Genomic DNA, 24,904 nt, shown 5'->3' on the forward strand with positions numbered 1-24,904 from the left:
CACACACACACACACACCACCTCACTCACAGACCGTCACACACACACACACCACCTCACACACACACACACCACCTCACTCACAGACCGTCACACAAACACACCACCTCACTCACAGACCGTCACACACACACACACACACCACCTCACTCACAGACCGTCACACACACACACACCACCTCACTCACAGACCGTCACACACACACACGCCACCTCACTCCCAGACCGTCACACACACACACCACCTCACTCACAGACTGTCACACACACACACCACCTCACTCACAGACCGTCACACACACACACACCACCTCACTCACAGGAAAAACAAGGAATGTGTTATATCACTGTTCTTTATTCCTAAGATGTATTCTATTGAACAACGGCAATATGTGACCAAAACCCCAAAGCACGGTGAAAGTTGTTTTATATAAATTGTTTCAATCCGTCTGATTCAATTTCACCTGGAAGTGGGAAGGAAAAGATCACGTTTCAGTGGGGAGTGAATGTAAAACACTTGGCATCCGTTAGACATTACTTCATGTTCTTATACCATGGCATTGTTGAATACTGGTTTCTGATTGGCTTGAAGGGCATTCTAGAGAGTGATTAGTTCCAGTGTTCAGATACTGTAAATCACTAACCGGTGCTGGAGAGAAGAGGTCTGCGAGGGAGGACCACTCCACGTCTGACTGAGGGGGTGGAGGAGATGAGGCGGACCTTGGATACCCCTGTCTGGAGCCCGTTGGTATGATCCTTGGTCCTGGTGTCATACAGACGCTCGGGGAGGATGGGTGAGACCACTCGTTAAGGAGGGGACAACAGAGACCATCGCTGCTTTCACTGAGAGAAACTTTGACCTTCGCCATTAACTCTGTAAAAAACAATCATGTCCTCACTTGAGCTATTCTGTAACCATACCTGCGCACTAGTGTAAGATCTCTCACTGCACAATGAAAACATCACTGAGGCGACCAACTCTATAGTAAATATTGTTATCCAAAGGGGACTATCCAAATAAAGTGTGACTAAAAGACATTTGAGAAGGATATTAGCTAAGACGGGCAGGTAGAAGATCTCAGTCTCAGTCTTGATGTGGATGTGGTGTGAGATGTAGACCTCTCCCTCTGCAGACTCCTCCAGACCTATAGTCATGGCATTCAGCTCCACCTGAAGCTCAGTCTTCATCCCAGCAGCCACCTGCAACAAAGGTCAGGGGTCAATTTAGTCATATCAGGAAGTGAAGTGAGATGTATGAATCTAAAACATCCTCAAAGAAAACAATGGGAAATGTTCAGTTTGTGTAATTGAATCAAGCTGACTACGGTAACTATCACTCTGCTCAGTAGAACTCACAGGTCCAGGGGTGTAGATGACTCTGATTCCAGTACCAGGGGACGGCTGTTTCACACTGAACCTAAAGTACAACAACACAGAACAGTCGCTGAACCCACCAGAACATAGACAGAGGAGAACACACCCTGACGACCAAGACCTTGTCATTTTCACTGCACCACCATCTTGACAGACATGTCCACCAACAGCCATACTAATTGTTCATGGATGTATATCTATGTGTCTGGTCTGACCTGCAGGTGTGGAAGCCCACGTTCTTCATGAGCACGGGGACGCTGTAGCTGCAGCCCTCCTTTAGGGTCCCAAACTGGACCTCTGCTGGGAGGAGCTCAAACCCCCGTGGGGCGAGCTGCTGCTCCCCCGTCACAGACACAGTCTTCACCTTCCTCCTCACCGGCTCCTCTACACACAGGAACTGAGAGCCAGACTCGTGTTAGGTCCCCGTGGTAATGCCTGGGCTCTAGCTCAGTAAGCTGCGCCTTATTGAACTGACAGGCAGGACAGATACATTAGTGTTAACTGACGTGGTTCAGTGTATTCACCTTGGACCAGAAGACTCGTGTTAGCTCCCTGGGCTACAGCCTAGGCTTTAGCTCAGCAGGATAACACTGTCTTGTGGCGTCTAGATGACCCGGGGCTACATTAAATCCATATCGTGAAAGATCCACGTTATAGTGCCACTGAAATCTGAAAGGTAATTTCCATATGCAGCGTTTCCCGTGAATGTGGGAACATTTTGCCCTTTAAATTTCACATGGCGCTAGAGCTCAGATCTTCCATGATACAGATTATATCACAACATTCACACCTACAGTCACATGGCGCTAGAGCTCAGATCTTCCATGATACAGATTATATCACAACATTCACACCTACAGTCACATGGCGCTAGAGCTCAGATCTTCCATGATACAGATTATATCACAACATTCACATCTACAGTCACATGGCGCTAGAGCTCAGATCTTCCATGATACAGATTATATCACAACATTCACATCTACAGTCACATGGCGCTAGAGCTCAGATCTTCCATGATACAGATTATATCACAACATTCACACCTACAGTCACATGGCGCTAGAGCTCAGATCTTCCATGATACAGATTATATCACAACATTCACACCTACAGTCACATGGCGCTAGAGCTCAGATCTTCCATGATACAGATTATATCACAACATTCACATCTACAGTCACATGGCGCTAGAGCTCAGATCTTCCATGATACAGATTATATCACAACATTCACACCTACAGTCACATGGCGCTAGAGCTCAGATCTTCCATGATACAGATTATATCACAACATTCACACCTACAGTCACATGGCGCTAGAGCTCAGATCTTCCATGATACAGATTATATCACAACATTCACATCTACAGTCACATGGCGCTAGAGCTCAGATCTTCCATGATACAGATTATATCACAACATTCACACCTACAGTCACATGGCGCTAGAGCTCAGATCTTCCATGATACAGATTATATCACAACATTCACACCTACAGTCACATGGCGCTAGAGCTCAGATCTTCCATGATACAGATTATATCACAACATTCACACCTACAGTCAAATGGCGCTAGAGCTCAGATCTTCCATGATACAGATTATATCACAACATTCACACCTACAGTCACATGGCGCTAGAGCTCAGATCTTCCATGATACAGATTATATCACAACATTCACACCTACAGTCACATGGCGCTAGAGCTCAGATCTTCCATGATACAGATTATATCACAACATTCACACCTACAGTCACATGGCGCTAGAGCTCAGATCTTCCATGATACAGATTATATCACAACATTCACACCTACAGTCACATGGCGCTAGAGCTCAGATCTTCCATGATACAGATTATATCACAACATTCACACCTACAGTCACATGGCGCTAGAGCTCAGATCTTCCATGATACAGATTATATCACAACATTCACATCTACAGTCACATGGCGCTAGAGCTCAGATCTTCCATGATACAGATTATATCACAACATTCACACCTACAGTCACATGGCGCTAGAGCTCAGATCTTCCATGATACAGATTATATCACAACATTCACACCTACAGTCACATGGCGCTAGAGCTCAGATCTTCCATGATACAGATTATATCACAACATTCACATCTACAGTCACATGGCGCTAGAGCTCAGATCTTCCATGATACAGATTATATCACAACATTCACACCTACAGTCACATGGCGCTAGAGCTCAGATCTTCCATGATACAGATTATATCACAACATTCACACCTACAGTCACATGGCGCTAGAGCTCAGATCTTCCATGATACAGATTATATCACAACATTCACACCTACAGTCAAATGGCGCTAGAGCTCAGATCTTCCATGATACAGATTATATCACAACATTCACACCTACAGTCACATGGCGCTAGAGCTCAGATCTTCCATGATACAGATTATATCACAACATTCACACCTACAGTCACATGGCGCTAGAGCTCAGATCTTCCATGATACAGATTATATCACAACATTCACACCTACAGTCACATGGCGCTAGAGCTCAGATCTTCCATGATACAGATTATATCACAACATTCACACCTACAGTCACATGGCGCTAGAGCTCAGATCTTCCATGATACAGATTATATCACAACATTCACACCTACAGTCACATGGCGCTAGAGCTCAGATCTTCCATGATACAGATTATATCACAACATTCACATCTACAGTCACATGGCGCTAGAGCTCAGATCTTCCATGATACAGATTATATCACAACATTCACACCTACAGTCACATGGCGCTAGAGCTCAGATCTTCCATGATACAGATTATATCACAACATTCACACCTACAGTCACATGGCGCTAGAGCTCAGATCTTCCATGATACAGATTATATCACAACATTCACACCTACAGTCAAATGGCGCTAGAGCTCAGATCTTCCATGATACAGATTATATCACAACATTCACACCTACAGTCACATGGCGCTAGAGCTCAGATCTTCCATGATACAGATTATATCACAACATTCACACCTACAGTCACATGGCGCTAGAGCTCAGATCTTCCATGATACAGATTATATCACAACATTCACACCTACAGTCACATGGCGCTAGAGCTCAGATCTTCCATGATACAGATTATATCACAACATTCACACCTACAGTCACATGGCGCTAGAGCTCAGATCTTCCATGATACAGATTATATCACAACATTCACACCTACAGTCACATGGCGCTAGAGCTCAGATCTTCCATGATACAGATTATATCACAACATTCACACCTACAGTCACATGGCGCTAGAGCTCAGATCTTCCATGATACAGATTATATCACAACATTCACACCTACAGTCACATGGCGCTAGAGCTCAGATCTTCCATGATACAGATTATATCACAACATTCACACCTACAGTCACATGGCGCTAGAGCTCAGATCTTCCATGATACAGATTATATCACAACATTCACACCTACAGTCACATGGCGCTAGAGCTCAGATCTTCCATGATACAGATTATATCACAACATTCACACCTACAGTCACATGGCGCTAGAGCTCAGATCTTCCATGATACAGATTATATCACAACATTCACACCTACAGTCACATGGCGCTAGAGCTCAGATCTTCCATGATACAGATTATATCACAACATTCACACCTACAGTCACATGGCGCTAGAGCTCAGATCTTCCATGATACAGATTATATCACAACATTCACACCTACAGTCACATGGCGCTAGAGCTCAGATCTTCCATGATACAGATTATATCACAACATTCACACCTACAGTCACATGGCGCTAGAGCTCAGATCTTCCATGATACAGATTATATCACAACATTCACACCTACAGTCACATGGCGCTAGAGCTCAGATCTTCCATGATACAGATTATATCACAACATTCACACCTACAGTCACATGGCGCTAGAGCTCAGATCTTCCATGATACAGATTATATCACAACATTCACACCTACAGTCACATGGCGCTAGAGCTCAGATCTTCCATGATACAGATTATATCACAACATTCACACCTACAGTCACATGGCGCTAGAGCTCAGATCTTCCATGATACAGATTATATCACAACATTCACACCTACAGTCACATGGCGCTAGAGCTCAGATCTTCCATGATACAGATTATATCACAACATTCACACCTACAGTCACATGGCGCTAGAGCTCAGATCTTCCATGATACAGATTATATCACAACATTCACACCTACAGTCACATGGCGCTAGAGCTCAGATCTTCCATGATACAGATTATATCACAACATTCACACCTACAGTCACATGGCGCTAGAGCTCAGATCTTCCATGATACAGATTATATCACAACATTCACACCTACAGTCACATGGCGCTAGAGCTCAGATCTTCCATGATACAGATTATATCACAACATTCACACCTACAGTCAAATGGCGCTAGAGCTCAGATCTTCCATGATACAGATTATATCACAACATTCACACCTACAGTCACATGGCGCTAGAGCTCAGATCTTCCATGATACAGATTATATCACAACATTCACACCTACAGTCACATGGCGCTAGAGCTCAGATCTTCCATGATACAGATTATATCACAACATTCACACCTACAGTCACATGGCGCTAGAGCTCAGATCTTCCATGATACAGATTATATCACAACATTCACACCTACAGTCACATGGCGCTAGAGCTCAGATCTTCCATGATACAGATAATATCACAACATTCACACCTACAGTCACATGGCGCTAGAGCTCAGATCTTCCATGATACAGATTATATCACAACATTCACACCTACAGTTACATGGCGCTAGAGCTCAGATCTTCCATGATACAGATTATATCACAACATTCACACCTACAGTCACATGGCGCTAGAGCTCAGATCTTCCATGATACAGATTATATCACAACATTCACACCTACAGTCACATGGCGCTAGAGCTCAGATCTTCCATGATACAGATTATATCACAACATTCACACCTACAGTCACATGGCGCTAGAGCTCAGATCTTCCATGATACAGATTATATCACAACATTCACACCTACAGTCACATGGCGCTAGAGCTCAGATCTTCCATGATACAGATTATATCACAACATTCACACCTACAGTCACATGGCGCTAGAGCTCAGATCTTCCATGATACAGATTATATCACAACATTCACACCTACAGTCACATGGCGCTAGAGCTCAGATCTTCCATGATACAGATTATATCTAGGCCCCAGTCACACACTCCCCATATGTCCCCCAGCCCACACTCCCACCAATTCACAACATTCACACCTACAGTCACACACTCCCCATATGTCCCCCAGCCCACACTCCCATCAATTCACAACATTCACACCTACAGTCGCACACTCCCCATATGTCCCCCAGCCCACACTCCCATCAATTCACAACATTCACACCTACAGTCACACACTCCCCATATGTCCCCCAGCCCACACTCCCATCAATTCACAACATTCACACCTACAGTCACACACTCCCCATATGTCCCCCTGCCCACACTCCCATCAATTCACAACATTCACACCTACAGTCACACACTCCCCATTTGTCCCCCAGCCCACACTCCCCATATGTCCCCCAGCCCACACTCCCATCAATTTACAACATTCACACCTACAGTCACAAACATTTTCTCAATCGACATATGCACCTCTCACTGGGTGGGTGAGGAACACTAGTGTGTGCACCCGTGTGTGTGCACCTGTGCGCGTGTGTATGTGTGTGTGTATATGTATGTACGTCACAGTGTGTGCAGTGTGTGTGTGTGTGTGTGTGTGTGTGTATATGTATGTACGTCACAGTGTGTGTGTGTGTGTGTGTGTGTGTGTGTGTGTGTGTGTGTGTGTGTGTGTGTGTTACCTGCTGGTTGGGCACGCTGAAGGGTTTGGAGCTGAGGATGGAGGCTGGCAGCTTGACTCTGTGTCTGCGTGGGTTCCCTGCCACGTCCACCTGGGTACTGCCAGGCCCAATCCCACCACCATGCTGCTGCTTCACTGTAGAGACACCATGAGAGCTGTCCCCTACAGGAGAACACACACAGATCAGTAACACAGTAACAGATACAAGACCATGATGACTGATTTATATACAGTAGGTGTCTGCAAACTGTTGGGAAAATGGTGTTTGACCAAATAGAATTCTCTTTGTCGGTTAGTCATTCAGCAGACGCTCTTCTCCAGAGCCACTTACAGTAAGTGCATTCATCTTACGATGGCTAGGTGGGACAACTTTTCAACTACCAACTTGAGTAAATGTCTGATTTTCAAGGTATTCCAGTACTTGAATTTCAGAGTGCCAAATTCAAGCACCTGGTGCGAACCCTGCCTACCAGACATGCCACCAGGGGTCTTTTCAAAGTCCCCAGGTTCAGAACAAATTCAAGCCCCTTGTGCAAACCCTGCCTACCAGACATGCCACCAGGGGTCTTTTCAAAGTCCCCAGGTCCAGAACAAATTCAAGCACCTTGTGCGAACCCTGCCTACCAGATATACCACCAGGGGTCTTTTCAAAGTCCCCAGGTCCAGAACAAATTCAAGCACCTTGTGCGAACCCTGCCTACCAGACATACCACCAGGGGTCTTTTCAAAGCACAACGCCGCAGTACATACATACTTGTTGTGTTTATGTACTGACATGTATGTGTAACTGATAGACACACACACACACACACACCACACACACACACACACACACACTAAGGTTTTTAAATTGATAAGTCATTTGTCTGTAATGTCTTTTTCGTTATGACTCAAACCCCAGTAAGACCAGCTGTCGCCACTCTTACCCTAACACTACCCCACGTCTAAATCGTGTACTGAGCAGACCTGCAGTTTGAGGGGTGGGGTTGGTGGGTCTCCTAGGCAGCGCATCACTTCCTGCTGCGTGAGAGGGCGTGGGGTTCAAAGGTCGCTGGGCTGCTTCAAGAACACACACAAGAACAAATAACATGCAAAACAGGGTCACTTTCTTAATGAAGGATAAAACAATACAATACTGTATCATCCATATATCATTAGTATTGTTTTAAATGTAGCCTAGCTTTAACCTGTCTCCCGAGGGGCATCTCTGAGGTAGTTCTGGGAGTTGGGAGTGTTGGGGAATGGAGGAAGGTCCTGAGACAGAGATCTCATATCAGGGACCTGACGGGGAAACCCAGATAGTTGTTTTATATACGTACAGTAGCTGAACTGAATACAATCTGCAATATGTTGCACAGGTTGGAGAGGCACACAGTGAAGCTAATATTAACCTCTGTACCAAACCAAACGCTAGGCTAGTAGCATTGGGAAATATTGTCTTATATTAACTACCTCTGTACCAAACCAAACGCTAGGCTAGTAGCATTGGGAAATATTGTCTTATATTAACCACCTCTGTACCAAACCAAACGCTAGGCTAGTAGCATTGGGAAATATTGTCTAGACGCTTTTTTCCAGTTGAGATGAAGTTTATAAATTGACTGGCTGGGCTGTGGGACAATGGATGTGTATTAATGAATCCAATGGAACTGTTAACAGGCATTACGTAGCTGTGCTGAATTACAATCCATTGATGAGAAAGCTGTCACCTCCGAGTACTCGAAACCTGCTCCTTTCTCTGAGTGGAAATAAGGAGGAATGATTCTGTTCCTTAGAGCCGCTCTGTAAATCTTCTCCTGGTCCAGCTCCTGTCTGAACAGTACAGCAACATTAAAACATTCATTAACAGCTGGGAAAAGATGTGAATGTCCACTATGTCAGCTCTATAATACAGAGCAGTTAGTTAGTTTCCTGTGTTGCTCTATCCTGCTCTTCCACATAGTTACCTGTGTTGCTCTATCCTGCTCTTCCACATAGTTTCCTGTGTTGCTCTATCCTGCTCTTCCACATAGTTACCTGTGTTGCTCTATCCTGCTCTTCCACATAGTTACCTGTGTTGCTCTATCCTGCTCTTCCACATAGTTTCCTGTGTTGCTCTATCCTGCTCTTCCACATAGTTTCCTGTGTTGCTCTATCCTGCTCTTCCACATAGTTACCTGTGTTGCTCTATCCTGCTCTTCCACATAGTTACCTGTGTTGCTCTATCCTGCTCTTCCACATAGTTACCTGTGTTGCTCTATCCTGCTCTTCCACATAATATCCTGTGCCTCTTCGCTGAAGCTGTAAAACAGGAGATTGTAATATGATGAGAAGATAATGGAAAAGGTTCAAAGCTGTCGATATTTGTGTTCATAGTTTAACTAAACCCATTAGCACAGGGAAAATAAGATAGCTACTAATCAGAGACGCATGAGAAATATGTCCTACAGATCTAAGGTCTGGTTAGTTATGATACTGATCTAAGACCAGGCTAGTTATGATACTGATCTAGTTATAATACTGATCTAGGACCAGGTTAGTTATGATACTGATCTAGGACCAGGCTAGTTATGATACTGATCTAGGACCAGGCTAGTTATGATACTGATCTAAGACCTGGTTAGTTATGATACTGATCTACTTAGGATACTGATCTAGGACCAGGCTACTTAGGATACTGATCTAGGACCAGGTTAGTTATAATACTGATCTAGGACCAGGTTAGTTATGATACTGATATAGGACCAGGTTAGTTATGATACAGATCTAGTTATGATACTGATCTAGGACCAAGCTAGTTATGATACTGACCTAGGACCAGGCTAGTTATGATACAGATCTAGGACCAGGCTAGTTATGATACTGATCTAGGACCAGGTTAGTTATGATACAGATGTAGTTATGATACTGACCTAGGACCAGGCTAGTTATGATACTGATCTAGGACCAGGTTAGTTATGATACTGATCTAGGACCAGGTTAGTTATGATACTGATCTAAGACCAGGCTAGTTATGATACTGATCTAGGACCAGGTTAGTTATGATACTGATCTAGGACCAGGCTAGGTATGATACTGATCTAGGACCAGGCTAGTTATGATACTGATCTAGGACCAGGCTAGTTATGATACTGATCTAGGACCAGGCTAGTTCTGACTCACCTGTCTGTGTGTTTCTCTGAGAGCGAGGCCTCAGTCTGCAGGGCTGGAGTCTTCACTGCCTGGATGTACAGGGTGGCTGCATCCACTGAGGTGGAACAAACACAAACACTCCCTATTCAACTCACCATTCCTTTTCCCTTATCCAATTCATTGCTACAGCTAGGAAATAATCTCCAAGCCCCATAAAAGTGCCAGGCCAAAATGAAGGACTCACCGGGGCAGATTCTGTTCTCTATAGTGGGGTGCTCTGACTCTGGAAGTGACTGAGGAGGAAGAAATGCACATGGTGTCACACAATACTACAACACCTGAGTAACAGAATACTACAGCACCTGAGTAACAGAACACGACAGCACCCGAGTAACAGAACACGACAGCACCCGAGTAACAGAACACGACAGCACCCGAGTAACAGAACACGACAGCACCCGAGTAACAGAACACGACAGCACCCGAGTAACAGAACACGACAGCACCCGAGTAACAGAACACGACAGCACCCGAGTAACAGAATACTACAGCACCCGAGTAACACAATACTACAGCACCTGAGTAACACAATACTACAGCACCTGAGTAACAGAACACTACAGCACCTGAGTAACACAACACTACAGCACCTGAGTAACACAATACTACAGCACCTGAGTAACAGAATACTACAGCACCTGAGTAACAGAACACTACAGCACCTGAGTAACAGAACACTACAGCACCTGAGTAACAGAACACTACGGCACCTGAGTAACAGAATACTACAGCACCTGAGTAACAGAATACTACGGCACCTGAGTAACATAATACTACAGCACCTGAGTAAAAGAATACTACGGCACCTGAGTAACAGAATACTACAGCACATGAGTAACAGAACACTACAGCACCTGAGTAACAGAACACTACGGCACCTGAGTAACAGAACACTACGGCACCTGAGTAACAGAACACTACGGCACCTGAGTAACATAATACTACAGCACCTGAGTAACAGAATACTACAGCACCTGAGTAACAGTGTGTGTGTGTGTGTGTGTGTGTGTACTGACTGACCAGGACCAGTTTGAGCAGGTCAGCAGCGTGGATATTCTCCTCCTCAGTACGAGGGTCATTCAGCTGCATCTTCTCTGTCAGGTTCTCTCTCTGGATAACCTGCTCCATGTACTCCTACAATACCAGGTACAGGAGGAGGACCAGGTACAGGAGGAGAACCAGGTACAGGAGGAGGACAACATGTTGAGACAGGACCAGGTACAGGAGGAGAACCAGGTACAGGAGGAGAACCAGGTACAGGAGGAAGAGGACCACATGTTGAGACAGGTCCAGGTACAGGAGGAGGCCCAGGTACAGGAGGAGAACCAGGTACAGGAGGAGGAGGACCACATGTTGAGACAGGACCAGGTACAGGAGGAGGACCAGGTACAGGAGGAGAACCAGGTACAGGAGGAGGACCAGGTACAGGAGGAGGAGGACCACATGTTGAGACAGGACCAGGTACAGGAGGAGAACCAGGTACAGGAGGAGGACCAGGTACAGGAGGAGGACCACATGTTGAGGCAGGACCAGGTAGAGGAGGAGGACCAGGTACAGGAGGATGACCAGGTACAGGAGGAGGACCACATGTTGACACAGGACCAGGTATAGGAGGAGGACCAGGTACAGGAGGAGGACCAGGTACAGGAGGAGGACCAGGTACAGGAGGAGGAGGACCACATGTTGACATACAGATTACACTGCATACCAAACACATGCATGTTATGATAGAACATCTATATTAAGGTAGCCTAGCAGTTAGTGCATTGGGTCAGTTACTGAAAGGTCTCTGGTTCGAATCCCTGAGCTGACAAGGTGACAAAAAACTGCCGCTGTGCTCTTGAGTAAGGCACTTAACCCTAATTGTCTCAGGGGGAGTTGGGATATGCAACAAAACAGATCTCCAATTCACATGTGTATAATACACACTGGTACATGTGTGAAAAAGGACAAATATAATCCCCCACCAAATGCTGATTATTATTATGGCCAGACATGGGACTGTATCTGCTGGTACACTGGGTTAAGGCTGCTGTAATGGAGACTGCCTTGTAGAATACACACAGGACAGTGAGATGAGCTGCAGAGCTGCACCTTGAGGCGAGTCTCCAGAGTCCTGCGGAGCTGTCTGCTGACTGGCTGGTACTGGAGCAGCTGTCGGACCTCCAGGGTATCCGGACAGCTCAGCACGGGCCTGCAGGCCTCAGAAACAGGCTTCTCTCTCAGGGTCAGACCCCGGCCCAAGGTGGTCCCGAACAGAGGACCTGGAGTCTTCCTCTGGGGCGGGGTTACAGTAGATGTTTAAAGAATGTTTTTAGGGGATAAAGTAGATTTATTTATTTATTTACATTTTAAGGTATCATCAAACCCTATGACTAAAGTGTGTTTTGACCATGTATAAATGACCTTAAATTCAAGTGCACGTGAAAACTAGCATGATTTGCTAATACATTATGCGTCTATTTCAACTGCATTTTCTCTTAGATTTTCTCAGTCTACCTCTACTGAGGGGAAGTTGTCCCAGCGACGGGACTTGAGGTTGGTGGGGATGATGTCCTTGTTTTGTTTCTGCATGACCCATCTGGACCACACGTCCTGACGAGAGGGTCTCAGCACCGCTATACCCAGGACACCTGCAGGACAGGGAGGAGACCACAGACGTGTCTATGGGTAGACCAGGAGGAAACACAGGTCTATGGAGGTAGAGTAATGAACAGAATCCTACCCTGTAGGTCTGGGAGGAGACCACAGACGTGTCTATGGGTAGACCAGGAGGAAACACAGGTCTATGGAGGTAGAGTAATGAACAGAATCCTACCCTGTAGGTCTGGGAGGAGACCACAGACGTGTCTATGGGTAGACCAGGAGGAAACACAGGTCTATGGAGGTAGAGTAATGAACATAATCCTACCCTGTAGGTCTGGGAGGAGACCACAGACGTGTCTATGGGTAGACCAGGAGGAAACACAGGTCTATGGAGGTAGAGTAATGAACAGAATCCTACCCTGCCGGACAGGGAGGAGACCACAGACGTGTCTATGGGTAGACCAGGAGGAAACACAGGTCTATGGAGGTAGAGTAATGAACAGAATCCTACCCTGTAGTCTGGGAGGAGACCACAGACGTGTCTATGGGTAGACCAGGAGGAAACACAGGTCTATGGAGGTAGAGTAATGGACAGAATCCTACCCTGCAGGACAGGGAGGAGACCACAGACGTGTCTATGGGTAGACCAGGAGGAAACACAGGTCTACGGAGGTAGAGTAATGGACAGAATCCTACCCTGCAGGACAGGGAGGAGACCACAGACGTGTCTATGGGTAGACCAGGAGGAAACACGGGTCTATGGAGGTAGAGTAATGAACAGAATCCTACCCTGCAGGTCAGGGAGGAGACCACAGACGTGTCTATGGGTAGACCAGGAGGAAACACAGGTCTATGGAGGTAGAGTAATGAACAGAATCCTACCCTGCAGGTCAGGGAGGAGACCACAGACGTGTCTATGGGTAGACCAGGAGGAAACACAGGTCTATGGAGGTAGAGTAATGAACAGAATCCTACCCTGCAGGACAGGGAGGAGACCACAGACGTGTCTATGGGTAGACCAGGAGGAAACACAGGTCTATGGAGGTAGAGTAATGAACAGAATCCTACCCTGTAGGTCAGGGAGGAGACCACAGACGTGTCTATGGGTAGACCAGGAGGAACACAGGTCTATGGAGGTAGAGTAATGAACAGAATCCTACCCTGTAGGTCTGGGAGGAGACCACAGACGTGTCTATGGGTAGACCAGGAGGAAACACAGGTCTATGGAGGTAGGGTAATGAACAGAATCCTACCCTGCAGGTCAGGGAGGAGACCACAGACGTGTCTATGGGTAGACCAGGAGGAACACAGGTCTATGGAGGTAGAGTAATGAACAGAATCCTACCCTGTAGGTCTGGGAGGGGTTCTTTAAGCAGGGCGACAGCAGGGTCAGAGTAGTCCTCATACAAACGTTCCTCTACTGTCTGAGAGTGCAGCAGCTCTGTGCCTGAACCGTCCTCATGGGCCATGAACAACCTGGGAGTTTATTATGGATATAGAGAATGAGAGAGTACCCATCATGCTTCAGCCCAGCTTGAACACTAGAAGGGTTAAAAGGTGCCTAACTGGGGGACATTGGAATGAAAAAGGAGTCACACTGTACAGATGAGGAGCAGAGTTACTGAAGCCTACCTGGGAAGGTGGACTTTACGTTCAATAGGATGCTTGGCCAGCTCTCTCTCTTCTGGCAGTCCTCCCTCCTCCTCCTCCTCCTCCTCCTCCTCCTCCACTCTGCTGTCCAGAGGGCTAGAGATCTCCACTGATGCCTGGCCATCCTTCATCACCTCCACACAGCACCATTTGATACACTGTCACTATAACTCCACCATGCCCTACACATGCACTACACATGCCCTACACATGCCCTAGGAATCCTACAGTGATGTTTCCTAATTCATTTTGTCAAACAAGTTTCCAAAATGTAAATTCCCGCGGCTGGCAGAGTTCAGTGTATCGTACGATAATCCTCTGAACACTTGGCCTGATGGGAAAACAAACTGTCTGGAATCTCGCCCTATTCCTTATATAGTGCTCAAGTTATGGTCAGCGCCTTATGCCCTGGTCCCAGATCTGTTTGTGCTGTCTTGCCAACTCCTATGGTCATCATCAAGCCAAATGGCAAGACAACACAAACAGATCTGGGACCAGACTATAAGAAGGGAACAGGGGTGTCATACAGAGCCGACCCACCTGGAAGAGGTTCCCGTGGTGGTCTGTGACCTCACACAGTGTGTCTGAGGTGGAGGTGTGGTTCATCCTGTAGCTGCCTGGCTGCTCTCTGGGACTCCAGCTGGCCAGACTCAGGGTTGGGCTGTGTTCAGGGTCTGACGTGTACACACAACTACCGTCCTGGTTGATGAACAGCAGACCTACACTGGACGGGTACACCTAGAGGGCACACGGGGACACGGAGAGTCACCCAGAATGAATATAGAACCTCAGAACACAGTCATTTGCTAGACTCATGAAAGGAAGCGTGGATCTTCTCCTCCGATGCTCTCCACGTTATGAGGAGGAGGGAAGACAACGGGAGGAATGGAGGAAGGACTAGTAACATTCACCCCCGGTTTCTCTTACTTGGTATGCTCCGTCGCAGGTGGCGGTGACAACGCTCCCGTCTCCAAAGAACACGTTGCAGGACCTGCCCTCGCCGAACATGGTTACCGTGGCAAACCCCAGCCGCTCCACCATCACCACCTTCTCCTTATGACACCCACTGCTGGACCTCTCCCCTGGTAACACAACGTCTACATTATCACACCATCACCACCTTCTCCTTATGACACCCACTGCTGGACCTCTCCCCTGGTAACACAACGTAGACATTATCACACCATGAACCATCCTTCCTACACACACTGCTGGACCTCTCCCCTGGTAACACAACATAGACATTATCACACCATGAACCATCCTTCCTACACACTGTTGTCTCTGTCCTGGTAACACAACATAGACATTATCACACCATGAACCATCCTTCCTACACACTGTTGTCTCTGTCCTGGTAACACAACGTAGACATTATCACACCATGAACCATCCTTCCTACACACTGTTGTCTCTGTCCTGGTAACACAACGTAGACATTATCACACCATGAACCATCCTTCCCACACACTGTTGTCTCTGTCCTGGTAACACAACATAGACATTATCACACCATGAACCATCCTTCCTACACACACTGTTGTCTCTGTCCTGGTAACACAACGTAGACATTATCACACCATGAACCATCCTTCCTACACACACTGTTGTCTCTGTCCTGGTAACACAACGTAGACATTATCACACCATGAACCATCCTTCCTACACACACTGTTGTCTCTGTCCTGGTAACACAACGTAGACATTATCACACCATGAACCATCCTTCCTACACACACTGTTGTCTCTGTCCTGGTAACACAACGTAGACATTATCACACCATGAACCATCCTTCCTACACACTGTTGTCTCTGTCCTGGTAACACAACGTAGACATTATCACACCATGAACCATCCTTCCTACACACACTGCTGGACCTCTCCCCTGGTAACACAACGTAGACATTATCACACCATGAACCATCCTTCCTACACACTGTTGTCTCTGTCCTGGTAACACAACGTAGACATTATCACACCATGAACCATCCTTCCTACACACACTGTTGTCTCTGTCCTGGTAACACAACGTAGACATTATCACACCATGAACCATCCTTCCCACACACTGTTGTCTCTGTCCTGGTAACACAACATAGACATTATCACACCATGAACCATCCTTCCTACACACTGTTGTCTCTGTCCTGGTAACACAACATAGACATTATCACACCATCACCACCTTCTCCTTATGACACCCACTGCTGGACCTCTCCCCTGGTAACACAACGTAGACATTATCACACCATGAACCATCCTTCCCACACACTGTTGTCTCTGTCCTGGTAACACAACATAGACATTATCACACCATGAACCATCCTTCCTACACACTGTTGTCTCTGTCCTGGTAACACAACATAGACATTATCACACCATGAACCATCCTTCCCACACACTGTTGTCTCTGTCCTGGTAACACAACGTAGACATTATCACACCATGAACCATCCTTCCTACACACTGTTGTCTCTGTCCTGGTAACACAACGTAGACATTATCACACCATGAACCATCCTTCCTACACACTGTTGTCTCTGTCCTGGTAACACAACGTAGACATTATCACACCATGAACCATCCTTCCTACACACACTGTTGTCTCTGTCCTGGTAACACAACGTAGACATTATCACACCATGAACCATCCTTCCTACACACTGTTGTCTCTGTCCTGGTAACACAACGTAGACATTATCACACCATGAACCATCCTTCCTACACACACTGTTGTCTCTGTCCTGGTAACACAACGTAGACATTATCACACCATGAACCATCCTTCCTACACACTGTTGTCTCTGTCCTGGTAACACATAATATACACTACTAATGTATTAGACAAGTTAGTAGTATAGCCTTTAACCTGTATCAGACCAGGTAGTAGTTAGTAGGATAGCCTTTAACCTGTATCAGACCAGGTACTAGTTAGTAGTATAGCCTTTAACCTGTATCAGATCAGGTTATAGTTAGTAGTATAGCCTTTAACCTGTATCCGACCAGGTAGTAGTTAGTAGTATAGCCTTTAACCTGTATCAGACCAGGTAGTAGTTAGTAGTATAGCCTTTAACCTGTATCCGACCAGGTAGTAGTTAGTAGTATAGCCTTTAACCTGTATCAGACCAGGTAGTAGTTAGTAGTATAGCCTTTAACCTGTATCAGACCAGGTAGTAGTTAGTAGGATAGCCTTTAACCTGTATCAGACCAGGTAGTAGTTAGTAGTATAGCCTTTAACCTGTATCCGACCAGGTAGTAGTTAGTAGTATAGCCTTTAACCTGTATCCGACCAGGTAGTAGTTAGTAGGATAGCCTTTAACCTGTATCAGACCAGGTAGTAGTTAGTAGTATAGCCTTTAACCTGTATCAGACCAGGTAGTAGTTAGTAGTATAGCCTTTAACCTGTATCAGACCAGGTAGTAGTTAGTAGGATAGCCTTTAACCTGTATCAGACCAGGTAGTAGTTAGTAGTATAGCCTTTAACCTGTATCAGACCAGGTAGTAGTTAGTAGGATAGCCTTTAACCTGTATCAGACCAGGTAGTAGTTAGTAGTATAGCCTTTAACCTGTATCAGACCAGGTAGTAGTTAGTAGTATAGCCTTTAACCTGTATCAGACCAGGTAGTAGTTAGTAGTATAGCCTTTAACCTGTATCAGACCAGGTAGTAGTTAGTAGTATAGCCTTTAACCTGTATCAGACCAGGTAGTAGTTAGTAGTATAGCCTTTAACCTGTATCAGACCAGGTAGTAGTTAGTAGGATAGCCTTTAACCTGTATCAGACCAGGTAGTAGTTAGTAGGATAGCCTTTAACCTGTATCAGACCAGGTAGTAGTTAGTAGTATAGCCTTTAACCTGTATCAGACCAGGTAGTAGTTAGTAGTATAGCCTTTAACCTGTATCCGACCAGGTAGTAGTTAGTAGTATAGCCTTTAACCTGTATCAGACCAGGTAGTAGTTAGTAGGATAGCCTTTAACCTGTATCAGACCAGGTAGTAGTTAGTAGTATAGCCTTTAACCTGTATCAGACCAGGTAGTAGTTAGTAGTATAGCCTTTAACCTGTATCAGACCAGGTAGTAGTTAGTAGTATAGCCTTTAACCTGTATCAGACCAGGTAGTAGTTAGTAGTATAGCCTTTAACCTGTATCAGACCAGGTAGTAGTTAGTAGTATAGCCTTTAACCTGTATCAGACCAGGTAGTAGTTAGTAGGATAGCCTTTAACCTGTATCAGACCAGGTAGTAGTTAGTAGGATAGCCTTTAACCTGTATCAGACCAGGTAGTAGTTAGTAGTATAGCCTTTAACCTGTATCCGACCAGGTAGTAGTTAGTAGTATAGCCTTTAACCTGTATCCAACCAGGTAGTAGTTAGTAGGATAGCCTTTAACCTGTATCAGACCAGGTAGTAGTTAGTAGTATAGCCTTTAACCTGCATCCGACCAGGTAGTAGTTAGTAGTATAGCCTTTAACCTGTATCAGACCAGGTAGTAGTTAGTAGTATAGCCTTTAACCTGTATCAGACCAGGTAGTAGTTAGTAGTATAGCCTTTAACCTGTATCCGACCAGGTAGTAGTTAGTAGTATAGCCTTTAACCTGTATCAGACCAGGTAGTAGTTAGTAGTATAGCCTTTAACCTGTATCAGACCAGGTAGTAGTTAGTAGGATAGCCTTTAACCTGTATCCGACCAGGTAGTAGTTAGTAGGATAGCCTTTAACCTGTATCAGACCAGGTAGTAGTTAGTAGTATAGCCTTTAACCTGTATCAGACCAGGTAGTAGTTAGTAGTATAGCCTTTAACCTGTATCCGACCAGGTAGTAGTTAGTAGTATAGCCTTTAACCTGTATCAGACCAGGTAGTAGTTAGTAGTATAGCCTTTAACCTGTATCAGACCAGGTAGTAGTTAGTAGGATAGCCTTTAACCTGTATCAGACCAGGTAGTAGTTAGTAGGATAGCCTTTAACCTGTATCAGACCAGATAGTAGTTAGTAGTATAGCCTTTAACCTGTATCAGACCAGGTAGTAGTTAGTAGTATAGCCTTTAGCCTGTATCCGACCAGGTAGTAGGATAGCCTTTAACCTGTATCAGACCAGGTAGTAGTTAGTAGTATAGCCTTTAACCTGTATCAGACCAGGTAGTAGTTAGTAGTATAGCCTTTAACCTGTATCAGACCATTTAGCAGTTAGCCTTTAACCTGGGTTAATGTGTTCCTGGCACCACCCACTGAGAGCCTCTCTCTCCTGGTACAGGGTAGTGATCCTGGTTCCGTCTGCATGGTCGACGATCACCGTCCCGTCTCTGTCCAGCACAGACATCACCTTGTCCTCCCGGGTGATAACAACCTGCTCACACAGAGACAAGGCAGAAGAGCTACTTTTACATATCACATGTGTAGGAAGTCAAAATGTTGACACCTTCAGAGTATCAGCTAACCCACCATTTTGGACTTTTGCAAAAGGTCGTGAGAAAACTCAAACGTGTTATTACCAACCACGATGTTAGCAGACCATGTTGCTGGTTCGTATGCTCACAGTTTGGCTGACAGGGTCTGTGGCTCTGAAGACCAGGACCGGGCCAGGGTCTGTGGTCTGGTCCCCCATGGTGGCTACTCTGTGTCCGGAGGGGCTGGTGGTGACCCAACAGACCCCCTGTCTGCCCTGGGTGTGGTCTGACGACCTCTGCTCCTCCCTGGGCTCTGGGTCACTCTGACTCTGGTCAGCCCCCAGGCTCTGCTTGGAACCCAGTTTACCTGCCCAGACACACAACCCCTCATCTCCCCTTTGTCTTTCTCAAGCACCGATACTCAACAACATTAAAGGTTGTGAAGCCAATATATTTCAGACTGACACAGTAAAGGTCTAATAGGAAGACAAATCAAATATACAGTACCAGTCTGAAGTTTGGACACACCTACTTTTCCCAGGGTTTTGTTTATTTTTACTATTGTAGATAAATAGTGAAGACATCAAAACTATGAAATAACACATATAGAAGAATCATGTAGTAACCAAAAAAGTGTTAAACAAATCAAAATATATTTCATATTTTAGATTATTCTATGTAGCCACCCTTGCCTTGATGACAGCTTTGCACACTCTTGGCATTCTCTCAACCAGCTTCATGAGGAATTATTTTCCAAGAGTCTTGAAGGAGTTCCCACATGCGCTGAGCACTTGTTGGCTGCTTTTCCTTCACTCTGCAGTCCAAATCATCCCAAACCACCTGGAATGGTTTGAGGTCAGGTGATTGTGGAGGCCAGGTCATCTGATGCAGCACTCCATCACTCTCCTTGGTCTAATAGACCTTACACAGCCTGGAGGTGTGTTTTGGGTCATTGTCCTGTTGAAAAAGATAGTCCCACTAAGCGCAAACCAGATGGGATTGCATATCACTGCAGAACGCTGTGGTGACCATGCTGGTTAAGTGTGCCTTGAATCCTAAATAAATCACAGACAGTGTCACCAGCAAAGCACCCCCACACCATCACACCTCCTCCTCCATGCTTCACGGTGGGAACCACACATGCTGAGATAATCCCTTCACCTACTCTGCGTCTCACAAAGACACAGCAGTTGGAACCAAAAATCTGAAATTTGGACTCATCAGACCAAAGGACAGATTTCCACCGGTCTAATGTCCCTTGCTTGTGTTTCTTGACCCAAGCAAGTCTCTTCTTCTTATCGGTGTCCTTTAGTAGAGGCTGGTAACTCTAATGAACTTATCCTACAGCAGAAGTAACTCTGGGTCTTCCATTCCTGTGGCGGTCCTCATGAGAGACAGTTTCATCATAGCGCTTGATGGTTTTTGTGACTGCACTTGAAGAAACTTTCAAAGTTATTGAAATGTTCCGTATTGACTGACCTTCACGTCTTAAAGTAATGATGGACTGTCGTTTCTCTTTGCTTATTTGAGCTGTTCTTTCCATAACATGGACATGGTCTTTTACCAAATAGGGCTCTTCTGTATTGTCACAACACAACACCTTGTCACAACACAACTGATTGGCTCAAATGCATTAAGGAAAGAAATTCCACAAATTAACTTTCAACAATGCACACCTGTCAATTGAAATGCATTGCAGGTGACTACCTCATGAACCTGGTTGAGAGAATGCCAAGAGTGTGCAAAGCTGTCAGCAATGCAAAGGGTGGCTACTTTGAAGAATCTTAAATAGAAAATATATTTTGATCTGTTTAACACTTTTTTGGTTACTACATGATTCCATATGTGTTATTTCATAGTTGTGATGTCTTCACTATTATTCTACAATATAGAACAAAAGTCAAAATAAAGAAAAACCCTTGGAAGGAGTAGGTTTTGACTGGTTCTGTATAAAAGACCTACGGATATAAATCAAGGTCCATATGATTTGTTAGAGATGTGATTACCCTTCTTGTCCTTGCTGTCTTTTCTCTCCGGTATCGGAGTCTCCTTCACTACCTCTTCCTCCTTCGCAGGGGGTTCAGGAGGAGAGGAGACGATGGGTCTTGAGTCTGTACTGCTACTGACTGAACCGTCTGCAAACAGCACCTACACAGAGACAAATCAAATCTTATTGGTCACATACACACGGTTAAAAGATGTTAATGCGAGTGTAGTGAAATGCTTGTGCTTCTAGTTCCGACCATGCAGTAATATCTAACAAGTAATCTAACCTAACAATTTCACAACACAATTTCACAACAACTACCTTACAAGTGTAAAGGAACGAATAAGAATATGTACATATAAATATATGGATGAGCGATGGCCGCGCAGCATAGGCAAGATGCAGTAGATGGTATAGAGTACAGTATATACATACGAGATGAGTAGTGTAGGGTATGTAAACATTATATAAAGTGGGGAGGGAGGAGCTTAATGTGTGTGTGTGTGTGTGTGTGTGTGTGTAAGTATTGTGTTTGCCAGGAGGGAGGAGCTTAATGTGTGTGTGTGTGTGTTTGTCTGTGTGTATTGTGTTTGCCAGGAGGGAGGAGCTTAATGTGTGTGTGTGTGTGTGTGTGTGTGTGTGTGTGTGTGTGTGTGTGTGTGTGTGTGTGTGTGTGTGTGTGTGTGTATTGTGTTTGCCAGTACCTGTGTTGATCCGTCTCTCATGTACTTGACCACGGTGCCCTGACCAGTGATGACCCTAGACAACTCACTGTGTAACGATGGGTCTGTGAGGTGAGGCTCTCTACTGTCACTGCAGTGTAGGGGGAAAGTCTGTCTCACCAACACACACTGACCCTCTGGAGTACTGCCTATAGTAACCAAAACTACAGTTACACACACACACACTGACCCTCTGGAGTACTGCCTATAGTAACCAAAACTACAGTTACACACACACACACTGACCCTCTGGAGTACTGCCTACAGTAACCAAAACGACAGTTACACACACACACACTGACCCTCTGGAGTACTGCCTATAGTAACCAAAACTACGGTTATACACACACACACTGACCCTCTGGAGTACTGCCTATAGTAACCAAAACTACAGTTACACACACACACACTGACCCTCTGGAGTACTGCCAACAGTAACCAAAACTACAGTTATACACACACACACACACTGACCCTCTGGAGTACTGCCTACAGTAACCAAAACTACAGTTACACACACACTGTCTGGATACACACACACACTGTCTGGACACACACACATACACTGTCTGGACACACACACACACATACACTGTATGGACACACACACACAAACTGTCTGGACACACACACACACAGTCTGGACACACACACATACACTGTCTGGACACACACACATACACTGTCTGGACACACACACATACACTGTCTGGACACACACATACACTGTCTGGACACACACATACACTGTCTGGACACACACACACACTGTCTGGACACACACACATACACTGTCTGGACACACACACATACACTGTCTGGACACACACATACACTGTCTGGACACACACATACACTGTCTGGACACACACATACACTGTCTGGACACACACATACACTGTCTGGACACACACACACACTGACCGTCTGTATCCTCCCTGAGGAACTGCAGCAGCAGACCACTGGGGGTGGAGAGGTTTAGTCTCTGGAACGGAGCGCTGCCAGATAACGCAGCCTGACCCACACACTCTCTGGTCTGGCAGGGGACAACACAGCCAGACACATGAAGGGAATAACACACAGCAGGTACGTCAACAGGAAGAACATAGATGACGAGAGCATAACGTTATACCATTGGTATCAGTATGACAACGTTGTCAACAACAAAACTCTACAACTGAACAGACGCTATGGAAACTAAATGTTTCTGTTGGCGACGGTCGATAGTATGGATCCACCTGCTCCTCTTCCTCTCTGTGTGTTGAAGACTTGTTGGTCTCTTTGGACGGCTGCACCCCCTTGGCGCTGTGGGAGGAGTTGAGTTTCTCCCGGGACAATGAGGAGGAGAGGAGGGTCGAGGGGACGGGGGAGAGACTGGAGTCTGTGGGCATGTCTAGATCAGAGTCCTGACCGGCCTCCATCTCACCTACAGACACGTCAACAAGCAGACTGTTACCGTAGTCACCTTAAAGCTAGACATCACCACACTCAACATAGGTACCAGACTACGTCCCCATAACAGGAACAGTACACCAAGTGGTTTAATGACAGAGAAACAGACAGCATCAGTGTAAGGTGTTCACCCTGCTCCCCTGTGGGGCCGTAGTGACTGTAGGAGAGGTGGATGCCGCTGTCCAGCACAGCTGAGAAGGAGCCCAGCCAAACACTCTTATTGGTGGGACTCTGTGTCTCCATGGGGACCGCGTCCTTTGGGCTCTCCTCCTGGTGTCTGTTTGGCTGGGTGATGTGGCTGTACAAATGATGCTTGTCCTTCATCACACACACCTTGATGAGCGTCGACCCTGGAAACAGAACATCGGCTATGGCTATGTTTACACAGGCAGCCCAATTCTGTTTTTTTTTTTTTACACTAATTGGTCTTTTGACCAATCACATCAGATCTTTTCACATCAGATCCCAATTCTGATTATTTTTTTTTACACTAATTGGTCTTTTGACCAATCACATCAGATCTTTTCACATCAGATCTTTTTCAGAGCTCATCTGATTGGTCAAAAGACCAATTAGTGGGGGAAAAAAGATCAGAATTGGGCGGCCTGTGTAAACGCAGCCTTAGAGAATCAACGTGTGAATAAAAGAGAGCGAAAGTGTGTATGGTA

At 45.6% G+C, this 24,904-nt stretch overlaps 1 protein-coding gene across 1 annotated transcript in view; it reads right to left on the bottom strand.

Annotated features, from left to right (window-relative positions):
* Positions 1–384: 384 nt before the first annotated feature.
* The window catches only part of LOC139402494 (sperm-associated antigen 17-like), a 42,165-nt gene continuing 17,645 nt past the window's right edge, over positions 385–24,904 (bottom strand). Inside the window, exons 21-46 of the mRNA XM_071146463.1 lie at positions 24,368–24,586; positions 24,023–24,210; positions 23,709–23,820; positions 22,767–22,933; positions 22,082–22,223; positions 20,225–20,442; positions 19,888–20,035; positions 15,623–15,777; positions 15,236–15,433; positions 14,678–14,829; positions 14,391–14,521; positions 12,959–13,092; positions 12,554–12,736; positions 11,480–11,593; positions 10,644–10,692; positions 10,430–10,514; positions 9,515–9,568; positions 8,998–9,100; positions 8,476–8,569; positions 8,255–8,347; positions 7,290–7,450; positions 1,589–1,770; positions 1,356–1,416; positions 1,052–1,199; positions 644–793; positions 385–463 (exon numbers count right to left, since the gene is read on the bottom strand). Of these exons, the coding sequence (XP_071002564.1) occupies positions 426–463; positions 644–793; positions 1,052–1,199; positions 1,356–1,416; positions 1,589–1,770; positions 7,290–7,450; positions 8,255–8,347; positions 8,476–8,569; positions 8,998–9,100; positions 9,515–9,568; positions 10,430–10,514; positions 10,644–10,692; positions 11,480–11,593; positions 12,554–12,736; positions 12,959–13,092; positions 14,391–14,521; positions 14,678–14,829; positions 15,236–15,433; positions 15,623–15,777; positions 19,888–20,035; positions 20,225–20,442; positions 22,082–22,223; positions 22,767–22,933; positions 23,709–23,820; positions 24,023–24,210; positions 24,368–24,586 (3,479 nt within the window). The 3' untranslated portion in view covers positions 385–425. The remainder of the gene's footprint in view (positions 464–643; positions 794–1,051; positions 1,200–1,355; positions 1,417–1,588; positions 1,771–7,289; positions 7,451–8,254; positions 8,348–8,475; positions 8,570–8,997; positions 9,101–9,514; positions 9,569–10,429; positions 10,515–10,643; positions 10,693–11,479; positions 11,594–12,553; positions 12,737–12,958; positions 13,093–14,390; positions 14,522–14,677; positions 14,830–15,235; positions 15,434–15,622; positions 15,778–19,887; positions 20,036–20,224; positions 20,443–22,081; positions 22,224–22,766; positions 22,934–23,708; positions 23,821–24,022; positions 24,211–24,367; positions 24,587–24,904) is intronic.

Source organism: Oncorhynchus clarkii, unplaced genomic scaffold (genome assembly GCF_045791955.1).
Source record: "Oncorhynchus clarkii lewisi isolate Uvic-CL-2024 unplaced genomic scaffold, UVic_Ocla_1.0 unplaced_contig_8894_pilon_pilon, whole genome shotgun sequence".
In the NCBI taxonomy this organism is placed as follows: domain Eukaryota; kingdom Metazoa; phylum Chordata; class Actinopteri; order Salmoniformes; family Salmonidae; genus Oncorhynchus; species Oncorhynchus clarkii.